The sequence below is a fragment of the Anabrus simplex genome, chromosome 2 (genome assembly GCF_040414725.1).
Source record: "Anabrus simplex isolate iqAnaSimp1 chromosome 2, ASM4041472v1, whole genome shotgun sequence".
Taxonomy (NCBI): Eukaryota; Metazoa; Arthropoda; class Insecta; order Orthoptera; family Tettigoniidae; genus Anabrus; species Anabrus simplex.
Window position 1 is genome coordinate 858,030,226 of NC_090266.1, and position 22,150 is coordinate 858,052,375.

General features: G+C 37.2%; 1 protein-coding gene across 1 annotated transcript in view; it reads right to left on the reverse strand.

The window, feature by feature from the left end:
• The window catches only part of Vps13D (vacuolar protein sorting 13D), an 866,734-nt gene that overhangs the window by 151,820 nt on the left and 692,764 nt on the right, over positions 1 to 22,150 (reverse strand). The window contains 2 exon segments of the mRNA XM_068226303.1: positions 1,337 to 1,545; positions 9,467 to 9,611. Of these exon segments, the coding sequence (XP_068082404.1) occupies positions 1,337 to 1,545; positions 9,467 to 9,611 (354 nt within the window).

A 22,150-nucleotide genomic window follows, 5' to 3' on the forward strand; every position in this document is an offset into this window, starting at 1 on the left:
AATACCATCATGTTAAAAAATAAATTGCATATTTTTTCAAAATTCAAAGTGGTGGTTGTTCATCATGCAAGGCAGCAGCGTTTTAGTGATAACTCCTGTAATTTTCAACATTTTTAGGTTCTGTAAAATTTATTTTATTGCAAACATATCCCTCTAGAAATGCAAGTACTTCCAGAAATATATTTTAACAACTAATATTTTTACATTTGTATTGAATAGAAAATGTCAAAATTTTACAATATGTTTGCTATATATATACATATATTTTTTTTTTTAATGGAACTATCTTAGAGAGAGACATGAAGAATTTATATCATTTTGTAGACATAGCAAGCAGAAATACACAAAAAAAATTCACTAGTGTATGTCAATTAGTTTTTGAGTTATCATTAAAACGAATGTCAAAAACACCACTCTGAGAAAATGAGCGATAAACATTTGTGCATAAACCTTACATACCATTAACCTTGCTATTGAATGTAAAATGCCCCTGCAGCATAAGTAATGCCGTTGTGCCTTTTACTTCTGATTTATGTACAGTTTCTTCCAATCTGAGCCTCTTCTTGCTTTTTCTTGCCTCTTATGTCGCTTGTGGTTGCCTTTTCTCTTCCGTCGCTACTCTAGTTTCATCTTCATCACGCAGAGCAAGTTCACAAAATCTTCCAGGTTCTACCCCTAACGCTTTCAGAACTCAGTGCAGTTGAAATAAATCCCACCCCACAAATAATTGAAAAAAAATTTCTTTTCTTAATTCCCAGAAGGTAAATCACGATTTGAACCAGCATGTTTTTCCCATATTTCTAGTTTATTAGAACAATTATCACGATATTACTAGTAACATTTATCTGTAGTTCTGTCCCTCGATCTTCACACAATATTTGTTCACGTTTTTATGATTCTTGGAATCATTATCACTACTACATTAATCCGGATATTATTATGAACCTCTACTAGAAAGTTTACTATCTCCACTAATTTCTAACGTACTCCAATTTTGCATTTTTTCAAACCTTGCATCACTTCTCCACAATAAGTTGACGACATGATGAAATGTCGAAAAAAGTAATCTCTAACTGGAATATGTTTATAAACTAGGTCTGCTTGTGAAATACACACAGGAAGGACTGTCAACAAGATGCTGAGAGCCAGCTGAGTCACAGGAATGCACCGTAGTTTCACAAGAGACCCTTCAATATTTCCATCAACACACTTCTAATGACCGCATTTGTAACGAGCGTTTTGCACCGTTCAGCACAGAACGTTGTCATTTGATATCTTCCACCAATGGAGAAATCATAAAAATAAATTAAACATTTTCAAAAATGAAGAAACTTACTTGTTAAATGTGCCAGTAAAGGCAATGTAGATGAAGTTTTCATAGGTCAAACCACGTCCTTCGCCTATGGTGTTCATTTCATATGAAGCTGTTGCTCCTCCAGGTGCCTGCACACTGATGATAGCAGGTTGAGTAGGTTCGTCTAATGCATACGGAACCGATGTGTTGGGACGGACTGTGACTTGAAGACCTTCATTCGTGATACAACTCTAAAAAGAAAAACAAAAGCAATATTAAGCCCCAATATTCAATCCATCACATAATGATTAAGTGAGACTGATGTGAATACATAGCATCACAGCATTGCAGAAAGAAAGTTGTAATATTAAGAAATACAGTGGACCTCGATTATCCAATTCCGGTAACAATGTTTTCCCAGATCATTCAATCACATCACATGGTCCCATGAGCATCCTAATTAAATTATGTTTAAAAAATACGGTTTGTGTTGTGGGTGACTGCAGTCACATCCTAGTGAGTCAACCATGGGAAATGGCTGTGTGGCCTAGTAAGTGGTCCTGCGAGTCGGGATACCAGCTGCTGTGGAATAGGAATGGGCATCTTCGACATATTCTGAGTCGTGGTCTTACTTGTGCTCAGGCGGCTAGGATGATACAATCCATCATGGTCCCTAACCTGTTAGAGGAGAGATTCTCAATGGGACTATATGTAAGTAGGAAAGCATCCTGCCTCACAGAATTTTCACCGAGCACATTCAGAATCTCTTAAGCATGGCTCGGATCTATGGGAGTAATGGAGTCCCGCTTCTATTCGACAGGCGAAGGACTCCATGGAAACTATTTGGCGAACAAAATGGAATCCAATGCAAAGCTATAAATATTAATGGGATTTATGGAAGAAAGGAAGTAGAACTGGCTGAGTCAGCAATGATGATGCATCTGGATGTGTTAGGGGTTAATGATATTCAGATAGCCGGGCTGAGTGGCTCAGATGGTTGAGGCGCTGGCCTTCTGACCCCAACTTGGCAGGTTCTATCCTGGCTCAGTCCGGTGGTATTTGAAGGTGCTCAAATACGTCAGCTCGTATCGGTAGATTTACGGGCACGTAAAAGAACTCCTGCGGGACTAAATTCCGGCACCTCGGCGTCTCCAAAAACCGAAAAAGTTGATAGTGGGACGTAAAGCAAATAACATAACAACATATGATATTCAGGTAAGGGGCAATAAAAAGGAAAAGGCAGTAGGTTATAAAGTATCCTTTACAGGTGTTGAAAAGGGAAGGGCAGAGTGTGGAATAGGACTGTTCATCAGGAATTCTATTGCACATAACACAGTTTCTGTACATGAGCAAATGATGTGGGTAGATTTAGCAGTTGGAGGACTTAGCATGAGAATTGTCTCAGTGTATTCACCATGGGAGGGTGAAGAGGAGAATGAAGCTGACAAGTTTTATGAACTACTGAGTGACATCATAGTCAGGGTCAAGAGCAAGAAAAGGATGGTGCTAATGGACGACTTCAATGCAAGAGTTTGAAATAGAACTGAAGGATGTGAAAAAGTGATGGGTAAATGTGGGGAAGAAATGGAAGCTAACAGGAATGGTAAGCGTTTACTAGACTCCTGTGCTAGTATGGGGCTACCAGTTACGAATACATTCTTCAAGCAGAAGCCTGTTTACTGCTACACATGGGAGGTTAGGGGTACCAGATACATAACAGAACACAATGAGCGGCCAAAAGTCGCGGGAAGACACTGAATGTGATCTTAATAATGAGTTGCTCCTCCGTGAGGCCTCAAAACGGCAGCAATACAGCGAGGCATCGCCTCTACAAGATGTTGGAATTGTTCTGGAGGGATCTGGACCCACACATTCTGCACTGCAACCCACAATTGTTCTTGTGTAGTTGGTGCAGGGTTTATGAAGCATACACCAACATCGACAGCAATCAAGGTGAATTTTGTCTTTAAGAAGTCTGCCAATGTTTGAATAGTAGAGGGGATAGTCCATCTCCCTGTCAGACACCAGTTCTGATTTCGGACGGTTCAGAAATTTCTCCCAAGAACTTAACTTTTGATGTAGAATAAGTTCTTGGTACAAAGTATTTACAGGGGTTAGACAAGGATGTAATTTTAATGTTAACATTGCCTAGTGTGAAAATGGGAAACCACAGAAAACCATTTTCAGGGCTGCCGACAGTGGGGTTCGAACCTACTATCTCCCGAATACTGGATACTGGCCACACTTAAGCGACTGCAGCTATCGAGCTCGGTGCTTGAGGAAGTAGAAAGGACGGTAAATAAACTCTATTGTCATTCAGCAGCAGGAACTGATGAAATTAGACCCAAAATGCTGAAATATATTCAGAAGGCAGGGATGAAATGGCTTCATACACTAATAAGATTAGCATGGAATATTAATAAAGTACCTTCTGATTGAACAAAAGCATTAATTGCACCTATATATGAACAAGGGAACTATAAGGATTGCAACAACTATCAAGGTATTTTGGAAGGGAGGGTGCACAGTGATTGAGAGGTATGTATGTTGGTTATTCAGCCCGAAGGCTGGTTTGATCCTCTGCAGCTCCGCCAACAGCTGTCATAAATAGCCTAGGCGTCACTGAAGAGGCTTACTAGGGAAACGAGGAGTGAGGTAGTTTCCCGTTGCTTTCCTCACCGAGCCAGCCGTTGCTATTACATATCAGTCTTCCAAGCCCACTGAATGCATGCACCAACCGACCCTACGAGTGATATTTTCACACCATTCATAACAGGGACCGGCTGCATAAGGAATGGTATTACTAGCATCACTCATACAGATCTAGAGAAGTCATAAGGCAGAGTACCGAGGGAAAAGTTTGCTGTATTGATGGATTATAGGATTAAGGATAGATTATTAAAAGCAATCACAGGCATTTATGTTGACTGTTAGGCTGCAGTGAGAATTATGGTAGAATGAGTTCTTGGTACAAAGTATTTACAGGGGTTAGACAAGGATGTAATTTTAATGTTAACATTGATGCTTTCACGGCCCATACTTGCAGACATGATATGGGCTTTTGGGCTATGTCACGTCAAGAAAACGACGTGAAACTCTTTACATTTCGCAGATGATTTTGCTCCATGTCTTCAGAAGAAAATCTCTACTGTTCATGAGAAAGGCTTCTACAATAAAGAGCATTTGAATTTAAGAATGCATTACCGCTGGAGCTGTAGTGGTACGCTCATTCGTCACCAGGTGGCTCGCTGTATGCTTGCACAGCGCTCCAAACGGGAGCTGACAACAACATTAAGCTCCAATTAAGATGTTCTATCACGCCGTGTGTTTAGGGTTGCACAGCTATGAGCTTGCAATCGGGAGATAGAGGGTTCAAATCCCACCGTCAGCAGCACTGAGAATGTTTTCCCATTTTCACACCCGGCAAATATGCTGGGGGTGTACCTTAATTAAGGCCACGGCCCCTACCTTCCCATCCTTCCATCACCGAAAACCTTTGATGTGTTAGTATGACATAAACAAGTAGCAAGAAGAAAAGAAAAAGAGTATTTTGAAAATCTTCCCAACCTTAAAGGAAATCTTTCTAGAAACATTGTGAATAACTGACCTCATGGAAAGGAGGATAATGATGTTGGCAAAATTATGCTTGAGGACATTTTTTTTTTTTTTGCTGGTTGTTTTACGTCGCACCGACACAGATACATCTTATGGTGACGATGGGACAGGAAAGGGCTAGGAGTGGAAAGGAAGCGGCCATGGCCTTACCTTTAGCTTCTTTTCTAAATTCACGAATCACTTTTTCCAAAACTAGATTGATGTTGTGTTGGTCAGATTTTGATTAATCAATTCCTGTTTTCCTGTCAAATTGAAATTCCTCTAGTATGTTGAACAGGGTCTGCCGATCTATGGAATCATACGCCTTTTTAAAGTCAACAAAGGTGATTACTGTTTGTTTGGTTTTGTGAATCTGTAGTATGGTTTATAGGTTTAGGATTTGTTCTGCGCAGGATCTCCCTTTTCGGAATCCAGCCTGATAATCTCCGATCAGATGGTCTGTTTGTTTCTCTAATCTATTAAGTAGAGCTTTAGAGAAGATTTTATATACGAGTGAGAGGAGATAAATTCCTCTGTAGTCATTAATATCTGATTTGTCTCCTTTCTTGTGAAGTGGGTGAATCAATGCACATTTTCAATCCTCCAGAATTTTTTCAGAAAACCAGATGTCCTGTAAGATTTTTTGAATACTCTGGGCCAGTTTGTCACCACCAATTTTCAACATTTCAGCGATTATTCCATCTTCTCCTGGTGCTTTGTTGTCTTTTAAATCTCTGATTATTTGTTTGACTTCTTGTAATGTGGGGGGTTCTGAATCTGGATTAGGTGTTGGTTTTTCATAGGTGAATTGTTCTTTCGGAGATTCACAGTTTAACAGGTCCATGAAATGGTTTGTTAGGAGTTCACAATTTCCCTTATTACTTGTTTTCAAAGTCCCATCTGTACGTTTGAAACAGAGACTAGGTGCCTGGTAATTGGATAATTCTTCTCTGAATGTTCTGTAGAAGTTTCGTGTATTGTTTTTCTTGAAATCTTCTTTGATTTCTGCCAGTCTGTTTTGATCATATTTTCGTTTTTCAGATCTGATGATTGAGGTTTGTTTCTGTGTTTTGAAGAATTCATCACGATTTTGATCAGTTTTATGGGAATTCCAGTTTAGCCAGGACCTAATTCTGACTTCTATGGCCCTGTCACAGATGTCATTCCACCACCTGTGTTTGCGTTTCCTTGGGGGGTTGCTGATGTTTTGTGAAGCTTTCAAGACTGTGTCCTTGAGTTCTAGCCAGTTTGAAGGAGCATCATTGGAGATATTCGCAAGGAAATTTTCTGAGTTCTGTCCAAGAAATTCAGGGTCGATTCTTGGGTTTCTGATTGTTTTGGTTTTCTTCCTGTTGGGTTCAAACTTTACTTTAACAAGAGATAGGTGGTGGTCGGAGTCAATAATTCCCTTTTTGACTTTAACGTTCATAATTTCTTTTTGGTTTTTCTTGGAAATAGCCACAGGGTCTAGTTGAAATTCTCCTAAATGCATGTTCAGGGATCTCCATGTCGTTTTCTTTTGTGAAAGTGCCAGGAAATGGATTGACATCAATTTTAGATCAAAATTCTCGCAGAAGCCAATTAAAGGTTCTCCATTTTTATTGGTTCTTTGTGAGCAGGGTAAAGTCCTACAGTGGTCCTAAATATCTTCTCTTTGACAATTTGTGCATTGAAGTCCCCCAGCAGAATTTTGATATGATGTTTTGGAATTTTGGCTGTAGTTTCTTCTAGTAATTCCCAGAAGTCATCTACCTTCTGTGGGTTTTATGATTGTAATTGTTTGTAGGTGCATGTGCATTGATTAGTGTATAAGCTTTGCTTCCTGATTTGATTGTCATAAGCGAAATTCTTTCAGAAGGAGATGTAAAGTATAATACTGAATTTGTGATATTTTTTTCTCACTGCAAAACCAGTGCCAAATTGTAATATTTTGTTACGGAGGAGGGTAGCTGGTTTACCTTTATAAATTCTATAGTTTCCTGATTCAAAATGATTTTCGTTACTGTACCTAGTTTCTTGGAGTGCCAGAATTTGGATGTTGAGTTGGTCTAATGTGTCTGTTAAGTGCTTCAACTTTCCAATTTTGCAAAGCGTGTTGATGTTTAAAGTGCCAATAAAAAGTTTTTCCTTTGGGCGAAGAGATTTGGGAAGCTCCGGTACATTCTCGCATGATGTTCTCGGTCCCCCAGAATCCGATGACCAAGAAAACCTAGTATGAATACTAGGGCCTGGGTTAGTAGTATCATTAACTGACGTTGCCATCATGCTAGTAAGTTGAAGATAATGGGGAGATTGATCTTTGTCAGTCTCATAGTTACAACTAAGGTACTGAGCCTCAGAGGTTGCCTCAAGATGTTTTCTGGCTGTGCCTGTTTTTGGTCCGCGCGAGGTATTTTATTTCCCTCAAGCCCTCCGGACAAGTCCGGCGAGCCCCCCGATCCGCCACCTGGGACGCGCCCGATAGGGGAACAGGCAAAAACCCCCATTACTATTATTATTATTATTATTATAGAAGAATTAAAAGAAGAGTTGAAACTGAGTTGGGAGAAGATCAGTTTGGCTTCAGAAGAAATGTAGGAACACGTGAAGCAATCCTGACTTTACGTATGATCTTAGAGGATCAAATCAAGGAGGACATGCCCACGTACATGGCATTCGTAGATCTAGAAAAGGCATTCGATAATGTTGATTGGACCAAGCTATTTACGATTCTGAAGGTGATTGAAATCAGATACCTAGAACGAAGAATTATCTACAATCTGTATAAAAATCAGTCTGCAGTGATAAGAATCGAGGGCTTTGAAAAAGAAGCAGCAATCCAGAAAGGAGTGAGGCAAGGTTGCAGTTTGCCCCCTCCCCTCCTTTTCAATGTTTATATAGAACAGGCAGTAAAGGAAATCAAAGACGAGTGTGGGAAGGGAATCACGATCCAAGGAGAGGAAATCAAAACTCTGAGATTTGCTAATGATATTGTATTTTATGTGAGACTGCAGAAGATCTGGAGAAATTGCTGAATGGTGTGGACAGAGTCTTGGATAAGGAGTACAAGCTGAAAATAAGTAAGTCCAAAATGAAAGTAATGTAGTGCAGTCGAACAAAGTCAGGTGATGCAGGAAACAGTAGATTAGGAAATGAAATGTTAAAGGAAGTAGATGAGTATTGGTACCTGAATAGTAAAATAACTACCGATGGCAGAAGTAAGGAAGATATAAAATGCAGACTAGCACAAGCAAAGAAGGCCTTTCTTAAGAAAAGAAATTTGCTCATTCAAACATTGATATAGGAATTAAAAACATGTTTTTGAAGACTTTTGTCTGGAGCGTGGCATTCTATGGAAGTGAAACATGGATGATAAGTAGCTCAGAAAGAAAGAGGATAGAAGCTTTCGAAATGTGGTGTTACAGAAGAATGCTGAAGGCGAGATGGATAGATCGGATCACGAATGAAGAGATAATGAATCAAATTGGTGAGAGGAGATCGATTTGGCTAAATTTGATGAGAAGAAGAGATAGAATGATAGGACACATCTTAAGACACCCAGGACTTGTGCAGTTGGTTTTTGAGGGAAGTGTAGGTGGTAAGAACGGTAGGGGTAGACCAAGGTATAAATATGACAGGCAGATTAGAGGAGATGTAGGATGCAGCAGGTATGTAGAAATGAAAAGGTTAGCACAGGATAGGGTGGCATGGAATGCTGCATTGAACCAGTCTAAGCGCCGATACTACTACTACTACTACTACTACTACTACATCTGCATATGAATCAGACAGATGGGGTTCAGAGCATTAACTCCAATCTGAATAAAACACAAAGAAACGTCGGACAGCACAGTAGCCACCATATTAGTAAAATATATGATATAATTAAATTTCAACAATGATTTGCAAAAGATTTCACCAATAATAAAAATATGAAGTGTTACTTGACTGGCAATTTTGCTCTCATTAGCTACCAGACATTCAGTTTTATGTGAAATCTAAATCATAAGAATGAATTTTAATTCAAAATATTCCATGTGCATTGGCCGCAGAACAAGTTACTTAGCTGTAACAGCCCTCTTCCCCTCCATAGAAACATCAATCATACCCACTAATAATGAACATCTCTAACTAATGATGGTTCTAAGAGATGGTCCTGAAAGGAGTTCCTCACTGCGACAGTAAACACACTAACATGAGTCTTACTTACAAAATATGTTAAACAAGTTTAGTGGTAACAAGAAAGAGATATGGAAAAAGACTCTTGGACTGAGTATTCAATGATTTAAGGCTGAAAAATTTAGCATTGATTAAGAAATCTGTCATGTCTACGAAGAGCATATCATGGGATAATGTAAGGATTGAGCTAGCTAGGTAATATAAAAATATAAAATCAATTGTAAGTGAATGTGTGAATGTACATATTCAATAAGAGTGAAATATTTTATTGTGTAAACTTATTCTTAAAAGTATTAAATACATTTCCTTCCTTAGAAGGACAAATGAATATTAGGCCTCCAAAAAAATTATTTATACAAAAATGTAAAAATAATTATCAACTTCTGGAACCATTGCAGGGAAAATAAGTTTATCATGTACCTGGTAAAACTGAAGGGGAACTGCAGATAAATTATCTACACGCAGAGGTGGTGGCATGGTATCAGCATCAGTGAATACAATAAAAAATGTAGCACCTTGAAGTACAACTTCAGCTCGCAGAAAAAACATTCTTCCTCCAGTATCTCTGAAAGAGAAGAAAGTTCAGTAGTAACAAGTCCCCTACACTTGAAGACTACTGAAGGATGGAAGGGCCTATATTCCATACGGTGGAGGAGGAGTTAGGAGAGATAGTGTTAACCATCATTAAATGTACCATAGACGGCTGATGTTTTTCAGATCTATCACAATGCTAGAATTTTGTTCTAAAGGAATTCTTCACATCACTCTCATATATTAAGACCCTTAGGTTGTAGTGACCAGGTCCAAGATAAATAAAATAACTACAGCCTCTGTCTGACAATTACAGGACACATGGTGGAATAATAACATACTAGCTATGTGAATTGCATAGTGTTCATCACCAACATTCTCTTCTTCACTGCATGCAGCTTAAAAACACATGGGTAAACTACTTCGATGGAGTAGGTGTATATTTAGTATGCCAGAAATGAACTATCTGGTATGTCATAGAAAGATAAGTAAAGAAAATACAAGGTGTATATAAAAAATATGGTGAATGGACCAATACTGCAATGGCAGTGCACTGCGTGCATGCATGTGTGACCAGAGAGATATCTCGAGAAGCACCATGTAATGTTGAACACACAGAGTTGAAGCAGGTTATTATTTTGCAAGCAGTTGAACGCAATGTGTATGAAGACTCTTGTCATAGTGCAATGAAGCAATGCATAAACGTCAAATTTTGTTCTAAACTGGGAAAAACCACGACACAGATGCATGGAATGTTGGTGCAAATGTACACCAAAGAAGCTATAAGCAGAACGGATGTGGTGCATCATCATGAGTTTCAAATCCATCCCAAAAGTATTTGAACCAGTTGTAAACACATTTTCTGCTTACGGCTTCTGTTCTGCATACTTGCACCAACATTACATGCATCTCTGCTGCTATTTTTCCAAATCTGTAACAAAACTTGATGTTAATGCGTTGCTCCATTACAGGATAACATGAGTCTTCACACTTATTTTGTTCGACTGGCTGCAGCAGACTAACCTGCTTCAGTTAGGTGTATTCAACACTACATGATGCTTCTCGAGACGTCCCTCTATTCACATGCGCATGCATGCAGTATTACCACATGTTGCCACTGCAATATGTCCATTCACCATACTTTTTAGAGACACCTTTTAAACAAAATACTAAACAGCAAGTAACATGTAGATACTAAAAATTGAGAGGTACCATCTGAGTTTCACTTAGACGTATCAGAAACACTCCCAACTTGTACTGTTATAAATGCTCCAATCAGATAGTTCCAGAGTGACGAATTATAATCATTATAAAATATCAAAGCCATTTCTTATTAACAGTGCTGATGTAGTTATATTATTATTATTATTATTATTATTATTATTATTATTTAGATATAATTATATACAGTCGTATCAGCACACACTTTATTAAAATATAATCGGTTTTTGGACACTAATATTGATTACTCCCGAAACATTTCTGGGTTGTTTGAATTTGCTTGACAGCAATATTAAATGCACTATGGAGAAAGAAATCTGTAAAAATTTAAATTTCTTGGACCTCACATTAACAATAGGATAGATTTTGATATTTTTAGGAAACTCACACAGGCCATCACCACCACCAATAAAAATTCCAACCACCCAGGAACTCGCAAACAAGCAGCTTACAACAGTTATAATAGATTATTATAACTTCCCCTGAGTATTGAAAAAAAAAACTGAAAGAAATTAGAATAATAAAACAAATTGCTAAAGCAAATGGCTACAACCCAGAAATGATAGACAATATTATACGTAAGAAAGAAAACGGAGAAAAAAAAGAAAAGCCATGAGAAAAGAAAGAAAATCCATGAACGTAATCAATTTGTAACATTTACATATTTTGGAAGTCAAGTTTTTAAAATTGCGAATATATTTAAGAAATTTCAACTTAAAACAGCTTTTCAAACCACAAATAAAATATCAAAACATATATATAATGCACATAGTGTCATTGAAAAAGATATATATACCAATACGGGAGTGTACAGGCTCACTTGTAATGACTGTAAAATGTTTTATATAGGAAGAACTGGGCGAACCTTAAATCAAAGATATCAAGAACATTTCAAGGCAGTAAAGTACAACAGATATTCAGCTTTTGCGGAACACATTTACAACAATAACCACAGCATTTTAGGGATCGAAAAGGACATGAAGTTAATCTTTAAGGATAATTAGGGATTTGAATTAAATACATGTGAAAACATTGAGATATTTTTGGCGCAGATAAGGGAACCAGATAAAATTTTAAATGAAACAGTCGCATTTGTTTACAATCTTGAGTTGACGTAACATCAGGTGCTTGCAGCGCTGTTCCATACTTAAAGCTGAACGTTTGTCAGTACTCTACAAACAGCCTGAGCACGAGGAAAAGCCAGCCCTTCCTATGGTATGTCCATACCTTTTACAACAACATTGTAAGTTTAAATGTATTATTTTCATATTTTTATACTTGTTTTTTCTTTTTCTTAATTTTACAGTTGATGTCAACAGGGCTACATTTTAAACTCATTTTAACCAATTTTGACGACACACTTATGTGAAATTAAATTTAAATTTTAACACTGATCATGGACCTTAGTGTCCGAAAACCAGTTATGTTTTAATAAAGTGTGTGCTGATACAACTGTATATAATTAATAATAATAATTATAATAATAATAATAATAATAAAATAGTTCCAGAGTGGCACAGGGGATGATTATCTAGATGTACTTTCCCTTACAACAACGATCACCATAATCATTCCAGAATTGCAAACCAGTTGGCCTGAAAAGGAAATATTCACCCTGTAATGAATTACTATGTGTAACATACAAACATAGGTGTGATCTTCTTGGTCAGTTTCAAATTTCTCTCAATACTGACAGCATTCAGAATATAATGCAACAGACATCTCAGTTCTCTGGTAATAGCACATAGTTCATCTTCTTCTCCTCAAACCCTACTCTCACATTTCAAACCTGAAAAATCAGCTCTACAGATATAAACTTTCATTAGTTTCTTCCTAAATTTTTGAAGTCAATAGTGTTTTAGGTTTGTCTGGTCTAAACTAATTAACTGCTTACTATTTCTCCACCTCTGGTTTCCTTATATCTCAAGTAAGAAATTTAGAGGCTTCTTCACCGATTTGATTCCCCAGTTTCAATATCACTGACCAGTTTCTTTCCTTCAGCCTTTTATTCTCCACGATATCAACAATATTATCTACAAACCTCAACATATTGACCTTTCATCCGTTTATCTGTACACCAATTCTACACTAACTTTAACTTCTTGACTTTGTATGTGAAGACTGTAGGAGACAGAAATAATAATAATAATAATAATAATAATAATAATAATAATAATAATAATAATAATAATAATAATAATAATAATGTCATTTTCTTTACGTCTCACTAACTACTTTCACGGTTTTCGGAGATGCTGAGCTGCCGGAATTTAGTCCTGCAGGAGTTCCTTTACGTGCCAGTAAATCTACCAACATGAGGCTTTCGTATTTGAGCACCTTCAAATACCACCAGACTAAACCAGGATCAAATCTGCCAAGTTGGGGTCAGAAGGCCAGCGCCTCAACCGTCTGAGCCACTCAGCCTGGCAGGACATAGGGAGTAGCTGTGTCCAATACTCTTTTTTTTATTTTTTATTTCAACTCCTCCTCACCAGATTTCATCATGAACACTTAATTGATATTCTGCAAGATGAAAATGATGCTCCAAATTCCGTAAATTAGACTCGTTTCCACTATACTTCCCATTTTTCTATATCGTACGATATAAACTTCAGCATGATCTCTATTGACAAACATTCATTAATAAGAAATTAAAATGAAGGTCCACCTCTTCAATACCATTTAATATGATGTAAAATCACTTATACAATGGGACTGGTTTCGACCTCATTATGGGTCATCTTCAACCATGGACTAAAATTGACAATATAGTGCAAATTCAGTACAACCTCGTTAAGACGTTTCTGCAGGGGACAACAAAAATGAACGTATTAAGCAAGAAAACATACTACTGGATATACAAATAAGAATTATCCAAAGGGATATAGAAAGACTAGATACGATTTTTTCCGACATGAGAGCATTTTACGTCGTGCATCCACGGGTACAGTGATAAATATATCTACCATTTCTAAAGATGAGAGGAAAGTATTAAAAGGTGTGAAAAATATGAAAGAATAAATATGAAAACCTTTTCTACTGGGGCTTATAAAATAACAAATGCACTGAAAGGTGTGAAAAACACCAAACAAAAAAATATGAAAACATAAGCATGGGGGGCCAATAAAAATATCCAAGTAGAATTGCAGATCACTCTCTTCCTAAAACAAATATCAGTAGAAGCCTTTTATTTCAGAACAGTGGGTTATTAAATAATATTTTCTGATCACACTCCTAGACAATGAATCTGAGGTTACACTCGACCCTGTGCGATTGGGAGGAATCAGGACTGCCATTTTGAAGAACTTCGACCAATCAAATGACAGAGTCGAAACTTGAAGGTGCGAGTTCACCATTTGTGACCTCTGCGCGCTTAAATACGCAGATGCCAGTCCACTCTCTGAAAGATTTTAACTCTAGCTTCATTAGTAATTCAATATTCAATATGAATAGGTGAAAACAATTACCCTCACACCTTAATGTAAATCTGGGTTCAATACGGACCAAAATGAAGTTTTTGACATTAAATCATTAAATTCATTAGTAAGGAATCGAATGACTTTTTCCGTATGCATAACTAGGTTATCAGGGGCTGCCAGGCCGAGGTGGTAAAGGCGTGCTTGGTTCGCCGGGAAGGACGTGGGTTCGAATCCCCGTCAGGAAGTCATAAAATTTAAGAAACGAGATTTCCACTTCTGGGGGTGCACATGGCCTTGAGTTTAACTCAGCCTACACCAAAAATGAGTACCAGGTTAATTCCTGGGGCCAAAGGCAGCCGGGCATAGAGCTAACCACTCTACCCCATCAAGTGCCGAGGTTACGGATAGTGGAAGCCTTTACCTTCCACCCCTCCAAGGGCCATCACGGCCTGTATGGAGATGACTCTGCTTTTTTGCTTTTTTTTTTTTTTTTTTTTTTTTTTGCTTTGCTATAACTAGGTTATCACAAGACAAATATGCATCACGCTAGTCAATTTCACACAATTATGTTCCTAATCCAGATATAGGCTACCATATCACGCGACAAAACTTCACTGTACTACTTAACATAAAATAAATTTCTAACTTCTGAATGGAATGCAAAATACAAGCCCAAATAGGCTCACCTTTCCATAACCACACAACGGTGGCGACGGCTCTTACCCAAGTTGTAAACCACGTTTATTTCACAAGGGATGACAAATAACATTTTTAAGGCTAGGAAAAATGTGGTCATACTCGTAGGAAATGGTAACAGTGAAAATTTGTGATGTGATAGGTATGTTTATATGTTCCTAATCCAGATAGAGGCTACCGTATCATGCAACAAATATTCACTACACTTCACTGTAGCACTCAACACAAAATACATTTCTAACTTCTGAATGGAATGTGAAATACAAGCACAAATAGGCTCACTTTTCCCTTAATCACACAACTATGGCGAAGAATCTTACCCGAATTGGTAATCACGCTTGCTTCACAAGGGATGACAAATAACATTTTCAGGGTTAAGAAAAATGTGGTTGTACTAAGCGGTAATAGCAAAAATTTGTGACACGAGAAGTGAGGTATTTTTATATAGCTTCAATACAATGAGAATCGAGACTTTGAATTTACAGCGTGCTAAGCGGGAAAACGTGTTAATGAGGAATGCACTAATGAGGTTTCACTGTACAATCAAATTAACATTTTAAAAATATTATGTACATATTACAAATTATTTTACAAAAGACACAAAAAATCTCTCAGTATATAATAAAATAATTTGTGAATTCAAAATCCTCTAGTGGAATTTTGTCATGAGTGGCACTGCCATTGGTATTAATCTAAAACACTGTACAATTAAAGTATTAAAAATGGACCTGAGCTGTTACACATACAATATTAAAATTGGAGCTGGGCTGTTACACTGGTGTTGGAAATTAAAATAAGCATTTTATGTGCTTAGTTGGCAAAAGTCTGCTTTGCTGAGTAACATGTATCGTGAGACTTGTGTCAAATGCAACACAGCTGTGTTTAACAAGTATACACACAATGAGTAGACATGAGATGGTACAAAAAGGAACTTGCAAAACCAAAAGGACTTCAGTCAAAATCGTAATTGACAAGCTGTTTATCAATAAGGTTCGCTTGTTTTGCAAGGCCCCTCTATCAAATAATTCCATCGTATCATCTCAAGAATACTCATTGTGTGTATACTTGTCTAAACACAGCTGTGTTGCATTTGGCACTTGCTTGAACTCTTAAGTTATCTTTCATAATTTTCTGGTTACAGTTGCTGTCAGTATCCACTGAGGGATGGTCCTGTTGGCCTGACTTGGATCTTTAACTTATATTTTGAAGATTCATGTGATTTTAGTTTTAAAGAGACTGTGGCCCATCTCTGTTTAATGACAACAGTCAAACTGATGTCACCATATGTCACCTGTTGTAAGCAAGCAAGTTAGCTTGTAGTTTGACGTGACTGTTGATACCATGATCATAGCCACGGATCCTTCAGTTTTAAACAGAATCCAAACCACAGAGATGTGAATTTAATGCTTAAAATACCACATGCATTGGCCGGGATCCAAACCGCAGCTGCCTTGGTGAAAAGCCAGTGATTATGCCATTAGCTATCCCACCTCCTCTACCCCTGATATATTTCAGATGTATGTTCTGTCACGAGATCAATAACAGGCCTTAAAAAAGAAACACTGCATTATATACTGGCAAGAACAGGAAATAAATCTTTGCCAATTTAGTTAGACCTAGAAAAAGTTGTCTGAGATAGGATGATGCATGCATGTAGACAGATAATTTCCAAGTCCACATTTCACTGAGTGATTGCTTAACAGGTTTGAGATGCTGTAGAAAAGGAACATACGAATGGAGAATCCACTTAGTAATGATGAAAGTAATGAAAATGCTTTCAGAAAGGGTATTTAGCACTGAAATGGAACATGATGCTACTAAGCTGATGATAAAAGATAAGAGGAATAATGAAGAAGAAATCCTAAAAACAAATGTCAACACAGACTACAACCAATACACGGGTAGTATACATTAAAAATATCACTTTCTGGTAGGTTTCTTGATGGAAGAAAACACTGCAAAGTGTCGTACAAGAAAATTTTCAAACATTCTGTACTGCATGAATGGAAGTGATAAAAACCACACAAAAAATTAGGATGAAACTACATACATGATGAGTTACTCAACTAGAAAAAAAATTAAGAAAGATCATCGGACATCAATATAAACTGTATTATCTGACTGGAAGACATTTTTCAGGGAAAACTACGCATATAAAATAATTATTAGTTAGAAATGGAAAATTATCTGAAATTTTAAAGAAACAATTCCACTACTTGTTTGAAGCAATTGTGGAAAAACAAGGGAAGAAAATACAGTCAAGACAACCATCAAGTGTTGTCCTGGCCCAGATTCCAACTAACTACAGTAGAAGTCTGCTATAGCGAGAACGGCATATAGCGAGAACTCCATTGTAATGACAGATTTTTTCTGTCCCTTGAAAATTCCTATATTCCTTCGGTTACAGGGAGAACCCTAACAATGATGCATCCGTTATTACGAGCGATTAAGCATGCGTTATTATTTCTGTTATCAATATTTATGCACTCTAGCGATGACAATGAATGCAAACAATCATCTTCAGTACAGTTTTCACACTATGTGCACTACAGAGCTCTCTCTCACCGACATTCGAACTCAAAGGGAATGTCAGAGTCGATAGTAATACTCGTTGACTGTTGTTCTGTAAATATAATTTGAAAATGATGGAGAAGTTGTTTCTGTGATGTGCAAATAACTTGGCTGATAGTAGTAGTTAACCTGTTAGAAAGGAAGGGAGGAAGGGGGTCTGAGATTGCTCTTGGTAAACTGTCAAAGTGTAGTAAATAAACAATTAAAATCCGGTACATTGATGGAATCTTATGAGACTGATGTGGTGATAGGAGTGGAATCGTGGTTGAAAGAAGGGGTGGGTAATAGAGAAGTATTTCCAGAAGGGTACACAGTCTATCGTAGAGACCGAGGAGATAAAAAGGGAGGGGGGGTGTTTATTCTGGTGAAGGAAACTTACTGTTCACATGAATGGTTTACCGATGAAAGGGATGAAATATTAGGGATAAAATTAGTTTGTGATAATATGAAGGAGGTGGGAATTATAGGAACATACAGGCCTGGAAGAGAGGAAAGAGACATGGAAATCTTTGAAAAAATAATAGATTATACTCATAAAAACAATAATAATGATATGGTAATAATTGGGGGAGATCTAAATTTGCCTGAAGTTGAATGGAAAGGAGCTGCAAGTGAAGCCCATGAACAGAAACTGGTAAATAAGTTAATTTGGGAGGGAGGATTTACACAAGTAGTACAAGAACCGACTCGTCTCAATAACTTACTAGATGTATTCTTGGTTAAACCATGGGAAATTGTTGATAAAACTGAGGTAATTGAAGGAATAGGAGACCATAAGGCTGTAATAATGGATGTAGGACTCGTACCAAAAAGGCTTAATAAGAGGGTTACACAAGACAAGAAATTGTACAGAAATACTAAAGTTGATGAATTTGGGACTTACCTTAAATCACAATTCAGTTGTTGGATAAGTGAAGGGAGTAACGTGGATACACTTTGGGCTAAATTTAAAGGAATTATTTGGGAAGGAGAGAAGAGATTTGTACCTGTTAAGAAGGGTAAAATGACCTCAGACCCTGTTTATTATACAAGGGAAATAAGAAAATTAAAAAGAAAATGTAGAATAGTAAACAGGAAAATCAAAGAGGGTAGGGAGAGTAGAGAAACTAGAAAACAACTAATGAGGGAACTGAATAGAGTGAAAAAGGAAGCAAAAGAGAATTATATGAATGGCATACTTCAAGAGGGTAATGACCACAAAGGGAAATGGAAAAAGCTGTATTCATATATCAGGAATCAAAAAGGAAAAGGAGTCCAAATTCCTACAATGGTGGGAGAAGGGGATGAACACTATTTAACAGATACTGAGAAAGCAAACCTATTTAGTAGGGAATTTAGAGATTCAGTAGATGATTGTCAAGAGTTGGAAACCGAAACAGAAGATAGAGAGGGAGAGAGACAGAGGGAAACAAGAAGCTTCTCATTCACAAACGAAGATATTTTCAGAGAAATCCAACTGCTTCAGCAAGGAAAAGCAGCAGGGAGTGATCAAATTACTGGGGAGGTATTAAAGACAATGGGGTGGTACATAGTGCCTTATTTAAAATTTCTCTTTGACTATGTCATAAATAATAGTGTAATACCAAAGGAATGGAAGGAATCTATAATAATACCAATTTATAAAGGAAAGGGTGATAAAAGGAAACCAGAGAACTACAGACCAATCAGCCTGACCAGTATAGTTTGTAAAATTCTGGAGAGTTTAATATCGAAGTACATCAGAGGGATATGTGATGATAAAAATTGGTTCATGAGGAGCCAGTATGGATTTAGAAAGAAATTTTCTTGTGAGGCACAACTGGTGGGATTTCAGCAGGACATATCAGATCAGTTGGATTCAGGAGGTCAGTTAGATTGCATAGCCATAGATCTTTCCAAAGCCTTTGATAGAGTGGAACATGGAATATTATTAAAGAAATTGGAGGGTATAGGATTGGACGTAAGGGTTACACGTTGGATAAAAGCATTTCTAAATTCAAGGGTTCAGAAAGTCAAAGTAGGAAATAATGTATCTCAGGAAGAGAAAGTTTGGAAGGGAATTGCACAGGGTAGTATAATCGGTCCGTTACTTTTCTTAATATACGCAAATGATTTAGGGAACAATATAACATCAAAAATAAGATTGTATGCAGATGACATAATTGTTTATAGAGAAATAAACAACATTGAGGATTGTTCAGAATTACAAAGGGACCTTGAAAGTATCCAGCAATGGGTTGAAGAAAATAATATGAAGGTTAACGGAGGCAAATCATCTGTTACAACTTTTACAAACAGGAGCTTTAAAACTGAATTTGAATATACTTTGGATGAGGTAGTTATCCCAAAAGATGGCAAGTGCAAATACTTAGGTGTGAGATTTGAAAGCAATTTGCACTGGAAGGGTCATATTGATGACATTGTTGGGAAAGCATACAGATCATTACATGTCATAATGAGGCTACTTAGAGGATGCAACAAAGAATTAAAAGAAAAAAGTTACTTGAGTATGGTTCGTCCATTATTGGAATATGCAAACAGTGTTTGGGATCCTCACCAAGAATACCTAATAAAAGAAATAGATAGTGTGCAGAGGAAAGCAGCAAGATTTGTAACAGGGGATTTCAGGAGAAAGAGTAGTGTATCAGAAATGTTAAAGGAACTTGGGTGGGAAACTTTAAGTAAGAGAAGGGAGAAAACTAGACTTACAGGATTATATAGAGCCTACACAGGAGAAGCAGCATGGGGAGATATCCGTGAGAGGCTTCAGTTGGAAAATAATTATATCGGCAGGACTGACCACAAATATAAAATTAGAAGGAATTTTAGCAGAAGCGATTGGGGTAAATTTTCATTCATTGGGAAGGGTGTGAAGGAGTGGAACAGTTTACCAGGGGTAGTGTTTGATCCTTTTCCAAAATCTGTACAGATATTCAAGAAGAGAATAAACAGCAACAGAGAAAATAAATGAAGTGTTAGAGGGCATTCGACCAGTGCAGGTTATTGTAAATTTAAAAAAATGTGTGTGAATAAATTAATTCCATCCCCTGGTCTAAGGAGTTTGGACAGCCAAAGTAGGGGACTGCCTGTAGGGGTGAAGTACAGTGGGGACTTCGAGGGCCCTGGGACCGCTACGGTAGCTGTGAAGGCCCTTCAGGAACTCTGAAAAGTGGTGGCAAAAGGGGCTCTGGTTAAGACGCAGCAGGTTGTTATGCTACTTAGGATCCAGAACGGGTAAAAAAAAAAAAAATATATATATATATATAGTAAATAAATAAATGCAATGTAAATATTAATGTTATACCAGTTGTATAGTATCATTTGAAGTAATTCCACATACTGTATATCAGTTGACTATATTTGTAAGTAGTACAGGAGATATTATAAGTAGAATTTTGTAAACAATATAAATTTATTAAGGATGAGCTGTGTGTTTAATAGAAAACATTGTTAGCGTAAATTGTATAATATTGTATTATAGGAAAAATTTTCTTCTCTTGTTAATTTAATATTTAGTGCTTGACAATAATGTATTTTAGTGTACCATTTGCCACCGAGGTAGACACCTCATTTGCAAATAAAGAGTTTTTGATTTTTTGATTTTTGAATAAAGGCTGAAGTAAATGATCGATTAATTTAATGTCATGTACTGAAATTAAGCAAGAATGTGATACAATTCAAAATACGGTGCGCTGGACTGAGTGGCTCAGAGAGTTGAGGCGCTGGCTTTCTGACTCCAACTTGACAGGTTCGATCCTGACACAGTCCGATGTCAGCCTCATTTCGGTAGATTTACTGCACAAAAAAGAACTCCAGCAGGACTAAATTCCAGTACATCGGTGTCTTCGAAAACCATAAAAGTAGTTATTGGGACATAAAGACAAAAACATAATTTTTAAATAATAAGGCGTACAAAGGATGACCAATTTCAGAGGTTACTTTATTATTGGAAGTTTCTGCAGGGGACAAGAAATGAGAATGTGTTAAGCGAGAAAACATACTGCTGAATACACGAATCAGAACTATACAACAGGGATATGCTTTTCTTCTGACAAGCGTACATTTTATGTCATGTAAAACACCAGACAACAAATCTATAATATTTGCACTGGGGTCCATAAAAATATCAGAGCATTATTTGCAGATCACACTCTTTCTAAAACAAATCTCAGCTGAAGCCTTATATTTCGGACCAGTAGGTTATTAAACATTGTTTGCTGGTCACACTCTTCGACAATGAATTATTTGGAGGTTAAACTCAGCCACGTGCGAGAGGATTACTTTGACCGTCGTCTCAAATGTGACAACACTACGATCGACTATGTCGATACTCGAAGGTGCAAGTTTCAACACACGCGCCACCGTTGAAAGATGTGGATGCCCGTCTACTTCCTGGATTTTAATTCTGTCTTCATTAGTAAGGGAAATCACAACTTTTTCAGTATCCATAACTGGGCTACACAATAATGTGACTACGCTAGTCAACTTCACACGATTATTTTCCTCATCTGCAGGCCGATGACCTTAGATGTTAGGCCCCTTTAAACAACAAGCATCATCATCATTGTTTCTCATCCGTACGTAGGTTATCACGTGACAAATATTCGCTATCTTTCACTGTAACATTTCAGACAGAATAAATTTCTAACTTCTGAATGGGATGCGATATACAAGCACAAACAGGCTT